Source organism: Notechis scutatus, chromosome 2, assembly GCF_049901735.1.
Source record: "Notechis scutatus isolate UNSWTSFEM ecotype Mainland chromosome 2, rNotScu1.2, whole genome shotgun sequence".
NCBI lineage: Eukaryota > Metazoa > Chordata > Lepidosauria > Squamata > Elapidae > Notechis > Notechis scutatus.
Genome location: NC_142010.1, coordinates 206,042,722 through 206,061,144, shown reverse-complemented (window position 1 = coordinate 206,061,144; position 18,423 = coordinate 206,042,722). Strand labels below are relative to the sequence as shown.

At 38.0% G+C, this 18,423-nt stretch overlaps 2 protein-coding genes across 2 annotated transcripts; both read left to right on the top strand.

The window, feature by feature from the left end:
* Positions 1-3,155: 3,155 nt before the first annotated feature.
* On the top strand, positions 3,156-9,896 carry ISCA1 (iron-sulfur cluster assembly 1). The gene is made up of 4 exons (XM_026674649.2): positions 3,156-3,365; positions 6,244-6,297; positions 7,174-7,279; positions 7,951-9,896. Exons 1-4 carry the CDS (start codon positions 3,285-3,287, stop codon positions 8,097-8,099), a joined length of 390 nt encoding a protein of 129 aa, XP_026530434.1. The 5' UTR covers positions 3,156-3,284; the 3' UTR covers positions 8,100-9,896.
* A 1,834-nt stretch (positions 9,897-11,730) lies between these two features.
* LOC113414638 (uncharacterized) lies at positions 11,731-18,115 on the top strand. Its single transcript, XM_026671632.2, has 3 exons — positions 11,731-11,947; positions 14,382-15,008; positions 17,086-18,115. The coding sequence occupies exons 2-3, from the start codon at positions 14,411-14,413 to the stop codon at positions 17,346-17,348; spliced, it is 861 nt and encodes a 286-aa protein (XP_026527417.1). The 5' UTR covers positions 11,731-11,947; positions 14,382-14,410; the 3' UTR covers positions 17,349-18,115.
* Positions 18,116-18,423: the final 308 nt, after the last annotated feature.

Below are 18,423 nucleotides of genomic sequence, written 5' to 3'. Positions count from 1 at the left end.
TACTTTAAATTTCTACATTTTTTGTGTTGCATGATTGGGTAACTACTGTTCAGAATTTTACTGTTATATGTGCATAAAAACTTTTCATCCCTTTTTCATTCATAATTTCACTGAAGGCATCTAACAAGTGAATTTTTAAAAAAAATATTGACACACATATTTTAAAATATACAACATAAAAAAATATATTAAAGTTGCCATACAGCTTTGTTGAAAACCTCTGTTCTAATAAGAAATCTCGAAAGAAAAGCAGCTTGTTTTTTTAAAAAAAATCCATGTAAGTACACTTTACATAGATAAATTGCTTTAATTTCGCATACCAAAATTTGAAATAAGTATAATTGGGTGCATGTTGAAGATTAAAATGCACATGAAAGCAAACAGGATATAAACATCAATTATTTTTACTAATTTTCAAAATGATGAAATAATGTCAATAAAATGCCATTTTCTTAAGGACTTTTACTAAAACAAAATACCATTGGATAAGATGAAGGCTGAGTTGGATTTCGCTTACCAGGGAAGATGAAGACATCCCAGGATATTTACAAGGTTTTATTTTAAAACTAGCAAATAAAAAATATTGTCAGGGACCTAATTACAATGATTGCATGATCAAAAACAAGAGACTGGAAAGTACATGCTGTTTTGCTATTATCTTAAAAGTAACTTATCCCAGATCCAACAGCGATACTACAAAGAAGTCTACAGGTAGAAGAAACACTTAAAACGCTAGCATTGCACAGTGAGATAATCCATCACCAAATGCAATGCAACAGATTAAAGAATGCCTCATGAATTTTCAGGATTTGGATCAGTTGACAATTAACTGAAGAGGAAGAAATGTTTATCAAGTCCAAAGCTCTAACATAAAATTTGGATGGAAGTACATGTTATCTCTCAAATAAGATAACATATTACTCCAGTTGGTTAAAGACAACACCCAAAAAGACTGAAACATGAGGAAACTAAACTATTTTTTGGAGTGAGATCAGGGACAAGGAAACAGTGTTTGAAATAAACCAATATGCCTGAAAATACAGAATGCAAGTTATATGCTGGAAACTATCTTGAATAAAAATGCTTTCCATTATAAAGGTGCAGATGTGAGCTTCTAGAGGAAACCTGGCATCTGCCTTCTAACCTAGCACCTCTTCCCAAGTTACAAAGTGGAACTTTCCTACTATTTAATTGGTTACAAACCAGCTAGTATTCTGAAGATTCCAGGTAGGAGGAGTCAGCCAGTCAGCCAGCTATTCCCTATTTGACGCAAGTTTCCTGAAATCTTCGATCACCCTCCTGGAATTAGAAATGACCCATCCAGCACAATTAATTGGCTTTCCAATCTGTGCCTTTCAGTAGGACTTTGATGGTACATTTGTATACAGTGACTCAATTGTCCCTTTGGAATACAAACCCCTTCATGGCCTGCAAACTATACTCGGGAAGTTTCCCCTTAGAAAGTTACAGAATTTTGTAACTGGTAATTATTCCTCTCAGGATAGTAAGAAATAGCAATTAAGATCAAAGGAACAAAAACAAGGGAATTTTTGGGGAGTCATTTATTAAAAATAAATGTATGTTCATGAAAGGTGTGAGCCCAAGAGAAATACAGAGGTATAATTTCCTTTAATTATGTTTGACCTGTGGTCCTCAGGGATGGGAAGTGTTTTCAGACTGCAAGCAATTTTATTCTTTTTCACCAGATGGGATTGTTTTGAATGCCAAGAAAAAAAAAAAGCAGAGGAAAAATATGTCTAGAGGATGGAAAGAGCTGTCTGCCTTACATGTAAATTCTCCATACAGGTAGTTCTTGAATTATGACTACAGTTGAAACCAAAATTTATGTTGTGAGAGACATTTGTTAAGTGAGTTTTGCCCCATTTTACAACCTTTCTAGTCACAGTTAAATGAATCACTGCAGTTGATAAGTTAGTCACATGGTTGCTAAGTGAATCTGGTTTCCCCACTGACTTTGCTTGCCAGATCACAAAAAGCTGCTCACGTGACCTCGGGACAATCGGCATAAATATGAACCAGTTGCCAAGCACCTGAATTTTGATCACATGATCATGGGGATGCTGCAAAGGTCATAACTGAAAAATGGTCATAAATCACATTTTTCAGTGCCTTTGAATGGCTTGTAAACAAACTATTTCAAGTCGAGGACTACCTGTCTTATGTTTCTCAGTGGGAAAAAGGGTTCTTAAAATCCACCTTCGGGTGACATTTTCTGGATTTTATTTCCAGCTGGAAAGTGAGGCCTCTACAAGATTAAACTGAATAAATATAACTTGATTTCAAACTGTTTTATTTTTTGCAGTTACAATGCTTTTGTTAAACTGCTGAGGCAATTTTTCATGAATACGATTCCCAGATTATGGCCAGGAGCCTCGCTGTTTGCTTCGAGTGTGGGAATCGTAATCCCGACATTTCCGGAGCTCATTCCCCTGAGGACCGACTGCCGAACCTAGTCTGCCGATTTGAAAGACATTTGTTCCCAGGGAAGTCCCAAGCGATCAGGATGATATCCTTACATCAAGACGAAGTTCAGTTCGAAAGAAACATGAGAACTTGATTAAAACGGGTGAGAAACAGATTATTCTCTTTCCATTTTTTATTTATTTAGCTCTCCTATTCCCTTAACGTAAAGGTTCACTCTATGTACATCTGACATCCCACCGGGAGATGTCTATGTCTATGGAGATGCTCAGTCATCCAGATCATGGTTGTCCAAAAGGCGCTTTTTTTTCAAGAGGCAACTGGACTTTCTGGTTTTTTTCTTTGAACATAGATCAACAGAGTTGGAAGGGACCTTGTAAGTCATCTAGTCCAACCCCCCCCCCTCCCGCTCAAGCAGGAGACCCTACACCATTTCTGACAAATGACAATCCAATCTCTTCTTGAAAGCCTTCAAACGACGTTTCGCTTCTCAGCCAAGAATCTTCAGCGCTTCATGAGCCGCCTCAGTTTTCCGGCGTTCTTCCGAACCCACCCACGACAAAGAAACCCCGCATGGTTGGTTCGACTCTTGTGATTGGGTGGCCTGTAGAAAAGGGAGGAGAGACCCAATCACCTCTGCCACTGACCCGCCCACCCAGACTACTGAGCGGCGCGCGATCCATCCAATAGCGGCCAAAGCCCTCGAAAGAAGAACCGCCTTCCTTCCCTGATGACGTCACCAACACGCCTGACTTTCCCTTGCCTTCGACCGCTGGGTGTATATGGACGACATTGGAGGACGCGGCTGAGAGGTGTGGAAGGGGGGGCGTGGGGAAGGCGTCATGGCTTCCTCCATGGTCCGAGCCACCGTCCGGGCTGTGAGCAAGAGGAAGATTCAAGCCACCCGAGCAGCCCTCACGCTGGTTAGTATTCAGGGAGAGGTGGAGTTGCACCGGGCAGCCTCCTGTCTCCCGCTGCAGAGCGGGGTTGAGCCTGGGGGGTGGGGGTGGCGGGGGGGGGAAAACTACCGGCTGGTAAACAAGCGTACTGCGCAGGCGTGCACGAAAGGAGGTGGGGCGTAGAGGGGGCCTCCAGTGATGGTCAGGCGGAGATTGCTGCAGCCCCTTTGATGTTTTGATGTTCTGCCTTTTTTTGCTCTTTTTTGTTTTTAATATGCCTCATCCGCTTCCCACCCCAGGCAGACATTCACTAGGGAGATGAAAGACAAGTACAGTATCGCTTCCAGTGAACTGTTAACCGTCGTGCAGCTGGTGGCATATGAGCTTTCACGACTTTTCACGATTGTGTTACGGGAGGGTTGTATGGAGGAGAGAGAGTGTAACACCAGAACCCTTATAGTGACAGTTTAGGTTTTTTTTTTCCTGCTGTAATCCAAGGACTTGTCAGTTTATGGTATCTGAGATGAGATTCCCCAAAATCAAAAGATTATTGAGCTGAAAAAAAAATACTTTATGCAGCTGTGTTTTCTGTGATTGCCCACCTCCTTTTTAAAAAAAAATTGAGAAAGGAATTTATATTGGGGCAAAAGCAAATGCCACCACCAGCACTGATGATGTTACCTAGTTAGGGTAATGAAACATCTGCAAGAAAACAAGCTAGCTCAGAGACCACCAAGGACCCCCTCAAATGCCTTGTGTAATTCTGTTCTGGTGTTCAATATAAATTACCAAAAGGATTATTGTATTTTATTGCCACACTACTTTATTGTGTGTAATGATGGGCATCAACTACACTGCCATGCATTAGGTGGTACAAGTAATCCTCAATTTACAGCCATTCATTCAGTGACTGTTCGAAATTACAAGGGCACTGAAAAAAGTGACTTGTGATTGATTGTCACACTTAACGACTGTTGCAACATCTCCATGGTCACATGATCAAAATTCGGGCAGTTGGCAACTGGCATGTATTTATGACAGTTGCACTTTCCCGGGGTCATGCGATCACCATTTGTAAACTTCCTAGGTGGCTTCTAAAGCAAAGGCAATGGAGGAAGCCAGATTCACTTAACAACTGCAATGATTAATTTAACCACGGCAAAAAGATAATAAAATTGGGTGTAACTCATTTAACTGTCTTGCATAGCAATGAAAAATATAGGTTCAATTGTCATAAGTTGAGGACTACTTGTATATAAGAACAAACTATTTACCTAAAAATGAACGTATACATAAGCATTGGGTGCCAAACACGTTAAAAAATTTCAGTCACCTCTGTGATGTTCAGTTTTATGGGAAGGAAATCTCAATGGAGAAATTATTAAATACTCGAGTGAATTGAGATCTGAAATAGTATGATTTATATTTTCATAAGTAAACCTAACCTGAGAACATTGGGATCATGCCCACATAGTTTTCTTGAACAGTGTTACCAAAGTGGTTTGCCCCTGCTTTCTTCTGGAGCAGTTTTTCAATTTCCCAACCTATCCCAAGTCCTCTAAATTGCTGGAGATCTCCCTCCCTGGTACTAACCAGGCCAAGTTTACGTAGCATCTGACATTAATAAACCTCACCTGGAAATCATTAAATGGTATTTAAATATGATAACCATACATAAGAAAATATTAGGCATTATTTTCTTAAAATACTGTAAATATTGGCCATTCAGTAGCACTTTCTTTTAAAAGAAAAATGTATAATTTTGTTTTTTCATATTTTTAATGGTTTTTTAATTATTATTTTGATAAATAATTCAAGATGGTGAACGTAAATAATACTCCTTCCTCCTTCTATTTCCCCCACAACAACCTTGTGAAGTGGATTGGACTAAGAGAATGTGACTGGCCCAAAGTCATCCATTCTGGTTTCGTGCATAAAATTATAATGCACAAAAACATAAAATTAGCATGCCAAAATATCTATCAATCAAAATATCTATCAAAATATCTTTATAGCTATTTCTGAGTTATAAGGTTTTTTTTCCCCATGTGTCAAATCAATGTATGTTTCTAAAATGGGATTCTTCCCATAAACCTGTTTCCCCGCCTCCTCCACGTTACATTGGTAACAAGAAACTCTAGCTATACATGTAATGGGAAATTACAATCATGCCACATTTCTCAGTATACAGTCTGTACCTAAGTGCACAACTTGGTGTGCAGCAAATATGGATTAAAGAAAGAGATTCATGAACTGGTAAGTCCGTGGGAGGAACAGTGTCATTCAAAAGAGGTGTTACTGGAATGTTGGGAAGCCTAATTATTATTATTCACACAGCTTGGAATAATAGGTGTATCTAAAAAAAACCATGCCAAAGATGATAAGCTGAAAAACAGGGCTGAATTCATATTATGCCAAAAGATTATTTTAAACTAGTATGCTGCATAAAAAGGAACAGATAGCAGCCAAGAAATATTAGCATCATTTTTAGTTCAACAAAACAATTAGCATTAAATGAAATACTCTTAATTCCCTTCTCTCCTGGCTATTCATGTGTTAATATTCTCTCATTGCTTATAGTTTTCTATGAATAAAAGGGACAAAATAGAATATATAATCCAATATTTGTATATTGTCCACAACATTTTTGTTTTAGTTTAGACATTTTAGAGTAAAGAGGTTATTTTATTACATCTGAAGAAAGTTAGAATATATATCATTCTTTACATATATTTTCTTTTTATTCCTTTTTTCTTGTCACTTCCCACCCTTTTAATCTTCAATTTTTAATCTTTTTTCTTTTTGTTAATTTTATTTTATCTTTGTTGTAAATTAATAAATTTGCTTTTAAAAAGATGCAATTGATGAGTTGTGTAATGCAAAATCTCTTCATATCTTTCAGACCCCATCTGCAGTGAATAAGATAAAACAACTGCTAAAAGACAAACCTGACCATGTAAGTGGTGCTAGATGGTATTCCAGGCCTTACTTGATGTTCAAGACTGCATTACAATCTGCTAATAGATATTACTCTAGCCAGTCACCAGTATATTTGACAGGGATGTGTTTGAAACAGAAAAATGTTTTGTTTCAGAAAAAAACAATGCAATCTGGAAGCTATGCCAGATCACTTTGAACTTGCAACAGTTCTGCAGAACCAAACCTCAGAACACTCTTGATTATGCTGGGTTTCAAGCAAAGCATCTGGCAAGCAGCTATGGAAAATAACACCCTCCCATCTCTCCTCAGCACTTTTAACCAGGCACTGTCTATAATCCACTTTACCAGTCCCTCCCCTCTCAGTCACTGCTGCTGGCTGATCCCTCTAGTCGGCACATCCCAACTTTCCCATATCTTTCCTTTCTTCTCCTAGTTGCTCACCTCTCCCACATATTTATTCCACCAAACCTGCCCATTCCATCTTTCGAGCAGCTTTGGTCCCTCTCACTTCCCAAACCCTGTTTGCATGGATCAAACATCCCAATTTCATTCTGTGTACAAATTAAAATATCCCTGTTTCATTAAACCAGTGATCCTAATTAATTGCCTAAAAGGTGGCCAAAATTAGTTTTATCTAGATGAACAGATTCTAGTCATGTCCCATTTGGGCAATTTTGGTTTCCATGAGACTTACAGTACCTGTTTTGCATAAAACTACTCAAAAATAAATGACACTTAAGATTGAAAAGACTCATAATCTGTATATATGGATGATTTGCACTAAAACTTTGTATAGTCAAATTAGGATAAAAGCATTGAAACTAATTCTGGCACTTGAGAATTGTTGGCTTCATACAAAAATGTTTCTAATACATTAATACTTATATTTCAGGTAGGAGTTAAAGTAGGTGTGCGCACAAGAGGTTGTAATGGCCTTTCCTATACACTAGAATATACAAAATCAAAAGGAAATTCTGATGAAGAGGTAGTACAAGATGGTAAGTGTGCTTGGGATAGTAAGACTGCAAAAGTCATTGCCAATTCTAACTTCCAACTCAATCTATTTGCAGTGTGTAAAATAGAACTGACAGAATTGAATTTGTGTAGCACTTCAGATTCCAAGGCCAAAAACTGCTTCAGAGCACATAGGGATGGGCCTTCGTTCCTAGGTGTGCCTTCTGCAGCTGTCCAGGGAAAGGCGCATTTAGTTTCAGATGTTACTGCCAACAGGTGCTAGATTTGTGACCTCATCTCTCACCAAAGCACATCCCACATGCTGAATAGCCCTATAAATAAGAATATTTTTTATTTATATCCCACCTTTCTGTAGAATATTGACAGAGGTTGATTCTCTTTAAGTGAACATGCTGCTTTCCCCATGAAATCAATGACTCACTAAAGGTCAATTAATTAGATTAAGTCTGACTACTTTTGAATGTTTGGGCTCATACACATTTGGAAAAATGCCAAAAAATTATCAGCGTGGCTTACAGACTACATCACAGAATAAATGCAAAACAAGTAGTATTTAAAGAATATCTGCAACTTATTAAATATTGGTTGGCCTGTAGTGAAATATATGAACTATATTGTAGCAATATTTTGTATAGACAAAAAAGCCTAGTGTATGCTAAATCTTTCAAATCTCATTTTTTTTCTTTTTAAAAAGGTGTCAGAGTGTTTATTGAAAAAAAAGCCCAACTTACACTTTTAGGAACTGAAATGGACTACATAGAAAACAAACTGTCCAGTGAATTTGTTTTCAACAACCCAAACATCAAAGGAACGTGCGGATGTGGAGAAAGCTTCAATATTTAAATTACCAGGACTAATTCCATGAGTTTTAGCAATGCAGAACTGCTTTCTAAAAGCAATCAGTTGTCATGTGTTTTTCACATATATGGGATTTGTAAGATAGTGGGCTTGACACAAAATAAAACTGCTGCGTTTTGAAAATCTAATCTCTGTGTTCAGTTCCCTCCCCCCCTTACTAAAGCTTAAAGTGGGATATAATGAAAAGTGGTTTGTTTGCAAAAAAAATATATCTACAGTGTTGCTTAAGAATTCATCATTTGCTTTATAGCAAATCCTCCTTTTTAGGAGTCTATTGTTAGCAGTTGTGTTAATTCTTTACAAAATTAAAAAAGTTTCTGAAAAAAGTTCCATAGACTCAGATTTTCACCTACTATATTTTGAAATAGAAACAATTATACTTCTATATGTGTTATAGGATCTAAATGTCCATTATATGTTATAACAAAAGGCAATCACATACCAAAAATGTTCAGTTTTTCCTATTTATATATTGTATAAATCTCTGAAAAATTAATTTGAATTCTGATAGGTTGTGAGATTATATAACTTGAAGTGATTAATCCCCTTTAAGCAAGTAAATGCTTTTTATACCAGAAAAGCCAAGAGTGTTTTCAGCAATCTTGTACTGTGAATGTAGCAAACAGTAGTAATGGAGAATTCTGTTTGGAAAAAAACATTATCATGAAAGCAACTGAAAGTGAATTCTACATTATATTTTCTAATTGATAGAGAAAACATTTTCTCTAGTGTACTAAATAATTTTACTACCATGCAGCAAAATTAAAATTGAGCACCACAGTTTTGTTAACTTACTGGTAATTTATCATATGACTTTAATTTTGTTAAAAACTGAGTAAGAACTCAACATTTTGCTTGAGAAAAAGTTTGAATTATGCTGACAACTTACTTAGAGAGTAATTTTACAAATATATTGTGTATTCATGTAATCATCTTGGATGAAATTAAGGCTCAACTGCAGGATTTGATGATTTAAAATGTCACACTTTTACAAAGTCTAGCGTTTTTACTTATTGTTTTTTTTCCAATGAAGTAAATGTTTCCAAACCACTGTCTCATGGTAAGATAGCAATTATCTTATGCAGTCAGACTCACATTAGCCTTAGGATGGGAGAAGGAATATGTTATGTGAATGATATGTCATATGTTACAGTGTAAGATTACTACTCCAGTAATTTATCAGTTGCTACAGCTCTGCTTTTCAGATACTTGCACTTAAGTGAAACACTGGGGAACAAATCCATTTGAAAAGAGTTTTAACAGCTGGAACAAACTGCTTTGGTAAGCTGTATAATCCTTTGCATGGCAGATTTGTTCAAATACAAGAAGAAAAATCGGCCTATACTGGACAGAGGTTGGCATGCGGAATTTTCAGCTCCTGCAAACATAGGTTGCCTGGGCTTTGGTTCTTGGTGAAATCTCTACAAATATAGTCATATACATAATATTAAGTGTTTTCACTTTGCAAACATGGGTTACAGTATTCCTTGCTAAAAACAGCTATGCTATGTGATTTATGGTTATGAAAAGGACTTGAATGTAACATCATGTAAGAAACTTATATTTTTTTATTAGAAACATCTTGTTCTCTGATTCATAAGCTATGTGAATGAAACTCCCAGTCATGAAAATACACCGCACTATTATTCTTGAATACCTAACGCACAATTATGAAGTAAATTTATATTAGTAATAATTTTATGAATATGTCTTTATTGATCATCTGTTATGTGTATAATGTAATTAAGAAATGTAATAAACTATCTTTTGGTGAATATGGAATACATATTTGTAGCAATTCGTAAACAAACCATAAATGAGTATTCTATTTTACCTTCCTAACTGCAAAATTATTACAATCAAAAGACAAGCTTTCCATAGATCAAGCTTGACTTCCGATTATCCTCTCCATGCAGTTTCCTTCTTGCTTTCTTGTGAGAAGTTTTTCAACTTTCCAGTCTAGCTTACTGTTTGGGGGTTGACCTAGTGCCCCCCCCCACCAAAGTCCTACTCAAACATTGCTAAATTGTTTGGATTATTGTAATTCAGCTAAATATTGCCACATGTATTAACTGTCACAATCTAGATTAGGTGATTTCTAACAAAAACATTGTACTCCTTATAAACTTATTTTAATCTTTTAAAATATAGATTTTAAAATGCCTAACAGTTTGAGCCCCAAACTGACAAAAGCGTCTTCATATTTTAAATCTGATATGGGTTTACTAGGGCAGTACTATATTAAATTTACATGGTGCTCATCTCACTATTGAGAGCTACACAATAAAAGGTAAATATACCTTTGGCCCTTGGATATATCTCAGCAAAGCAATTGGGCCTTTAAAATCAAATAGCTGTGGAAGGAAACAAAAACTACTACCGTTAAAAGGACATGAGAGAAATAAAGCACAAATACAACTCGAAATGAGAGAATTGGGTGGTTGAGGAAAATCTATGGAGTATCATCCCACCCAGTTTGCACACTAGTTTTGCAAGATCTAGAAACCTCCAAAGAGGTATATCTAAAAAAAATTATTTAGTTTCAAAAGGGATTAAGCAAGCTGTTCCCTCAGCAAAAATTGTATGTCGACAACTTTACTAAAGCAAAGCAATATTTTCCACCTCCATGCCCCTTTGGCAGGCTGATGATTTCAGCATAACATCTAAGATAAACTAAGTCATCAGCAAAACGGTAACCAACTCCTCCTAGTTAATGACTGGAGAGTCAATTCCAGGTGATCTGGGAGGGGAAATCCACACATGGTTTTGCAGTGAGAGGAGTTGGGGAAAGTTACACAGGCATGTTGATAGTACCTTTGCACAGAACTCCAGGAAACATGGAATATGATTCCCCCACACCCAGCATTCCACTTGGAGTAAAATCAGGCATGGAGGAATTTTCACAGCTTAGCAAACTGGAGACCAGTCATTCTAACTTTTCTTATGTGAAGCAAAATTCTGTTGTGCAGGTACAGCATATGATTTTTACACTGGTGTTTTTTCATCCATGGCAACTTTTAAGATGTATGGACTTCTGGGGAATTCTGGGCATTGAAGACCCACACATCTTAAAAGTTGTGGAACACCGATTTTCAAGATGAACCCATAAAATAGGGTTGAGTGTATTATATAAATAGAACAACTTTACCACAAGAAACATTTTGCTATCCTGTCTTTATCACTTCGATGTGGCTTCTTTAGGGCAACACTTTTATTTTTCTTAACGAGGTTTGGGCCACTGGAGACCCTCCTGACCGAGAACTGCAGTTCTCGGCATTTCTTACTATGTTGGCGGAGGCACGTGGAGGACCAGAGCTTCAGGTATCACTGAGGTGAGGTCCTCCCTGCGCTTGCCGCGCAGTCCCCGGAATTGCAAACATGCTTTCAAAGAAACGCGAAGAGGGTGAAAACAAAAAGTCAAGGGGCCTCCCCGCCAGATCAGCGTCGCCCGGCTGCTGCCTGATTTTCACTAAGATTTCATAGAGCAGGGGCCTCCAACCTTGGCAACTTTAAGCCTGGAGGACTTCAACTCCCAGAATCCCCAGCCAGAAAAGCTGGCTGGGGATTCTGGGAGTTGAAGTCCTCCAGGCTTAAAGTTGCCAAGGTTGGAGAGCCCTGTCACAGAGGGAAATCGGGCTAAAGCCGGCTGGCGAACCCACCTGCCCCGTTATCCCTAAACTCTTCGCCTTGCTCTCCAACATAGAGGCAGGGGTAGAAATTATGAGACGATAATGAGGCGTCCTGTTGAAACCACTGATTGGTTCCGCGGGCGAGAAGAGAGCCAGTACCGCAGCTGGGCTGGGCGCGGCGCATGCGTGATCCCTCTCCGCCCGGTAAGTTTTGTTTAGTTTATACTTTATACTGTGATCTTTAAATCTCCAAAAGGTGATTTCTCTAGTCCTACCGATCTCTGAATCTCTGTGGAGATTCTCAGTCATGCAGATCATGGTTGTCCCAAAAGGTGCTTTTTTTTGTTTTTTTTCTCCCCAAAGAGGTAACTGAACTTTCTGGGTTTGTTTTGTTTTGTTTTGTTTTGTTTTTTGGAAGACGTTTCGCTTCTCATCCAAGAAGCTTCTTTAGAGCTCTTCTTCAGCCCTCTCAAGTTTTCCGAACCCACCCTGGATCCAGTAAGAGCTGTAGAAGCTTCTTGGATGAGAAGCGAAACGTCTTCAAAGAAAAACCAGAAAGTCCAGCTGCCTCTTTGGGGGTGGGGGGGAAGGCATCTTTGGGGACGATTCTGATATTTTTTGGCTGCTCTTCGCAGCCAAAAAAGGTGGCTTAGTGGGTTTCCAAGGCATCTTTTTTTCGTCTTGTGATGGGGATGTTTAAAACACCGAGCGGTAGTAAAAATTCCTCCGGCCCCCGAAGGGACGCTCGCTTTTCTTTCCCAGGAAAGAGCGACACCCTCAGAGGGAGCTTTTTCGCAAGTCAAGAAACTACTTTCCGTACGGGAGTTTGGCTTTGTTGTTGCTATGGGCGATGATCTTGTACGTAGTCCGGTCTCGTTTCCTTTCCCCTTCCATTATAGAAAAGCGGAAGGTTTTTATAAAGTCCGAAAAGGCTTAATGGACGTTTCCAAGGCTGGATAAGTTTCAATTAGGTTTCAAAGTTCTAGCAGGACTACCAGATTCTGTAACAGTTTGTTCCCTCTGGTAAACTCGCAAGATTCGTTTTTCTCGCCATGTACATCTGAACTAGTCTGTGTTGTTTCTCTGTGTCATATATGTGGAAATGTGCATAATTTTGTATTTTGTAATTATGTATTTATTTATTCCTTCTGTCATGGTTATGTTATGTAGTGTATACTGGAGTTGGTGACCCTTTGAGGGCTCTATGAAACAAAATTTCATTTTAATGTATGCTGATTAATGTACATTCAAATTGACCATAAAGTTATTCTATTCTATTCTATTCTATTCTATTCTATTCTATTCTATTCTATTCTATTCTATTCTATTCTATTCTATTTTTTTCTATTTCTATTCTATTCTATTCTATTCTATTCTATTCTATTCTATTCTATTCCATTCCATTCCATTCCATTCCATTCCATTCCATTCCACTCCACTCCACTCCATTCCATTCCATTCCATTCCACACCATACCATTCCATTCTGGGGTGGGATTCAATGGGCATTACTACCTGTTCGGTGATTACGTTTTGTTGCGCGCACGTGTACTTTAACCTTAGGCTGTGCCACCCGGACAGCTGAAAAGCGCTGCATGCAGGTGCGCAGCATTCAAAAAGCCGCTTTTTCCCTGCTTTTTCAACCTCAGCTGTGCCGCACAAAGCAGCTGAGGTTGAAAAAGCAGGAAATAAAGGACAGCTAAAAGCCTGGGTGGGTGGGTGGTTGGGCCAAACAACAGTAAACACAGAACCGGTTCAGTATCTGCTGCTCTTCAGAACTACCGGTTCTATAGAGAGGGCAGAACCGGTAGCATCCCACCCCTGATTCCATTCCATTCCCATTCCCATTCCCTTCACACTGTGGGCTACAATGTGGCTTATTCGTTTCTACTTCTGCAGGAAGTGCAAACCCAGCCATTGTGGTTAACACAGTTTGTTATGTGAATCCAACCAGCCCTGATTATGTGCCATGAAGTTGGTGTTGAATCTTAACAACTACAGATAGTCCTCGATTTACAACATTAAGTTTAGTGACCATTCAAAGTGACAATGGCACTGAAAAAAGAGACCATTTCTTCACATGTACAACCGTTGCACCCTCCCCATGGTCACATGATCAAAATTCAGATGCTTTGGCAACTGGCTCGCATTTATGATGATTGTGGTGTCCTGGGGTCACGTGTTCACCTTTTGCAAACTTCTGACAAGCAAACTTCTGGGGAAGCCTGGTTCACTTAACAACTGTGTTGCTAATTTAACAACTGCAGTGATTCACTTAACCAATGTATCAAGTTGTAAAATGGGGCAAAACTCACTTAACAAATTTCTCACTTAACAACATAAATTTGGGCTCAATTGTGGTTGTAAGTTGAGGACTACCTGTATATAGATATATATTTTCCCATGATGATCTGTCCATTAGTCTTTAATCTGTTTCTAGATAAAAAAAGAATTAAGGAATACTATAAACTTAGATTTGTGCATGTGTATTGTTGAAACAGAACCACTACTATTTAAGTGTATGTGAATCAACTATGTATTTAAGTTATGTGACTCAACTATGTACTTAAGTGTATGTGAAGCAACTATGTAGAATGACTTCTAAAGAACCTTACTCAACTCTTCTCCATGCTATTCAGCCAGCAGTTCTTGAAGGACAGCTGCAAAAATGGATAAAGACCAACTCCAGGAACCCAACTCCATCTACTCTAGTATGCTTCGTGAAGATACAGTCCTTGTAAATGATTCAGATAAAAATGCTACCGAAGGCAGAGATACTTCCGCAACTGTACTTCCCAAAGATCCCTGTTTTCTTGAAGATAAAGATGCTACCAAAGACAGAGATACTTCAGCAACTGTACTTCTCAAAGATTCCTGTTTACCTGAAGATAAAGATGCTACTACTGAAGGCAGAGATACTTCCGCAACTGTACTTCCCAAAGATTCCTGTTTACCTGAAGATAAAGATGCTACCAAAGACAGAGATACTTCCGCAACTGTACTTCTCAAAGATTCCTGTTTACTTGAAGCTTCAAAACATCTGGTTGGCTCAAAAAGCAAACAGAAACCTTATCATGAACTGCCACCAGCATATGTACTTCCTTACCTGGTTTTAATCAAGAATTGTCTTGATTTGCCATTTCCCACCATCAAGAAACAATGTCTCACAGGAGAAATACTGTGCAAGATAGACTCTTTAACACTGAGGCGCAAAAAGAAAAAATCACCAACTTCACTTGAACTAGCAAAAGTACCAACACTTCAAGGTTAACTTGTCAATTGCAATTTAGAATAGAATAGAATAGAATAGAATAGAATAGAATAGAATAGAATAGAATAGAATAGAATAGAATAGAATAGAATAGAATAATAGAATAGAATAATAGAATAGAACAGAACAGAACAGAATAGAATTCTTTATTGGCCAAGTGTGATTGGACACACAAGGAATTTGTTTTGGTGTAAAACAAATACATTTGTCAAGAATCATAAGTATAACACTAGTCAAAGGGTACAAATAAGCAGTCAAATCATACTAGGAACCATAATAATAAGTGATCAAATCAAATCATACTAGTAAACAGTCAATAAAAAATCATAAGGATACAAGCAACAAAGTTACATTCATGCAGTCATAATTGGGAGGAGATGGGTGAAAGGAAGGATGAGAAGATTAATAGTAATAGTAATGCAGACTTAATAAATAGTTGGACAGTGTTCAGGGAATTATTTGTTTAGCCAAATGATGGAGTTTGGGGAAAAACTATTCTTGTGTCTGTTTGTTCTGGTGTGCAGTGCTCTATAGCGTCGTTTAGAGGATAGGAGTTGAAACAGTTTATGCCCAGGATTTGAGGGACATCAAGTGGAGATGAGTAAAGCATTCAAATTAATAATCAGATTAAATGAAAATATGGGGTGATAATTTTCAAAATTTAAGTATGAAAGTCAATTTTCAAGCCCAAACAATAAAGTAGGGATCCTTTTGAAGTCATGGAGAACTCCTGAATATTGTGTTGTGAATTATAAGAAAAGTAAAAGATTAAATTAAAGAAACAGCCCCTGATTGGGAGAGTAGCTGTTTTGTAATTTGAGCGAACCTGGAGATAAATATTTAAAGTTGGAAGGAACTAAGTTTGCCATAAAACAGATTTCTACTTAGAAGTTAGCAATAAATTTCCTAGTTTCCTGAAGTGTGTCTATCTATAGTTTGTGAATCTCACTCCAAACCTGTCTGTCTTAATCTAATTGTAATGACCATAGATATAGTAGCTAAGAATTCTAGAGTGGCTCTCCCAACATATGTGGAGGATGCCCTGCTTCAGAGCATTTACATAACCCATAGTTTCCAACCTGATTGCCTTCCAAATGTGGAAAGACTTTAGCTTCTGAAATTCTCAGAAATTGTCACACTGGCTGGAAAAAAACCTGGGCCTAGATTGAGTAGGCGTGAGTTAAACTTTTAGTTTCACATCAAGCTTTGCCTAAAATTTAGTGATTGAAATAGAAGTGGCATTTCATTGGAGGACAGGATTGAATGTGGTCACTTGAGCTTGATCTTGAGCTCCCATCTCCTTCAGTTCAAGTTACAAGTGGGGAAAGTAGCCTCTACTATCTGGAAATGCACGTATGAATCAGTGATAGTATTCAGATTATTTTACTATCGGCTCTGTGGGCATGGCATGAAAAGCATGGCATAGCTTGGTGGGCATGGCTTGGTGGGCATGGCAAAGGAAGGAGATTGCAAAATCTCCATTTCCTTCCCAAATTCCTGGGGGAAGATTACTGCAGAATCCCTATTCCCTCCCCACTCCACTAACCTGCTTTCCAGCTCCTTTCTCCTGTTCAGGGCAACAAAAGAAGACCCATCCGATCAGCTGGGACTCGGGAGGCAGAGAATAGATGGGGGCGGGGCCAGTCAGAGGTGGTATTTGCTGGTTCTCCGAACTGCTTAAAATTTCCGCTACCAGTTCTCCAGAACCTGTCAGAACCTGCTGAATACCACCTCTGGTATGAATAGAACCTTCATGCAGGTCCTTGCCAGCATGGCTGGTGATGCCAGGTATTAGGATTTGCAATTCTGCAGTATCTGGAAGGCTTTTCCAACCCTAGCTTTGCAAGAACAGAATTGTATTACTAAGCTCGTTCCTCCTTTGAATTCTCAAAAAAGAATTCAATAAGCTACCTAGCAGCAATAGGCTATCTGATGGGTCTGGCATCTGCAGTGTCATAATAATGTTTCGGCATAATATACAGGAAATATACAGGCATAATATACAGGAAAAAATATTCACTAATACAATGTAATCTGATATTCTGTATTTTTCTCTTTGTCTTTGTTTAAAGAAACAAAATACGTAACTTTTGAAGGTCTGGAGGACCTACAGTGGAAATTATTCAAAGGTCTGCTAAAACGAAAGCCAAAAACAGTGGGAATTTGGAGGAAAGCACATTACACAAAGAAACCTGTCACAACTGTTATTCGTGAAGCAAAGGAACATATCCTTCCCCTGCTACCTAAAGACTGGATAATTGATGAGTCCCTCAAATTTTCCAAGGAAAAGATTTTTTCCTTCTTTTTAGAAACTGAGTCACCTGTGAATATGTAGCAGTCCCTGAAGTTCAGGAAGAATATGTAAACAAGCAATAAACAACACATTGTGTTGGACATACAGTGTGATACCATTAAGTAATTTGCTTATTGTAACATAAAATAGGGCTATTTTGGTTTCCAGCAGTTGTTGTTTTAAACTACAGTAGCCTGTTCTGTTATTCTATGCCAATTTATAAACTCTCATGATCTGGTGTTGTCCAGGTGGATCTCATGTGGAATTCAGAAGTTGCAGCCCCATCTCTCACCCCCCACTAGGTAGGCCAGACAGGAAATCAATTCCACTGGAAAGCTACAACTATTTTTATTGGAATTGGCTATAAAAACAAACTTTTGTGAGTATGATAGTGCTATTCCTCCCCTCCTCTTTATAGTTCAGTGAATTAGAGAGGTGTCTCAGTTGTCTTCAAACATAATCTGGATGTTCTGGGCTTAAATAATAATTTAGCTTCATTTATCTAAGCAACAGCACTTATATATTTCCATCAAGGTCATCTTTACTCTCTACACCACCAGAGCTTTAAAAAAGTGCTGCATTCTACTGGAGAATACTGATATTTGATCTTGCTGCTTGATTGCAGTTTGATAGAAGTAAGGGCTATTCTGCTGAATGCTGTGCAAACACCTACACAATTCTTTTGTTTGGCAGATCTAAAAAGACTTGTTGGAAGAGCTAGAGAAGTAAAGCTCTTAGAATTCAATATAAAAACCATATTCTTGGCTATATCTTTGATGTATGACATTTTTAGATCAGATTAACAACAATCCCTATATATATTGATAAAAAGTCTATTGTAGTCCTGTAAGCATATATGTATGTATACAACATCACTAATAAACGCAAGTGCTTAACTGTGGTATGCTGACACTATTATGAATGTACTAGTGGGGGAAAAAATGGAGGTAGAACCATGGATATGTCTTAAGGAGCTTATGGAAGAATGACCTGTTATCTGAGAATAATATCCAGTGTTGTGTATTTAGGGATGGGAGAGATGGCTATCTATTGCTATCTATTTCTATCTGGTACAAGCAGCTCTTTTTAGTTACCCTATGTTCGCTATTCAGGCTGA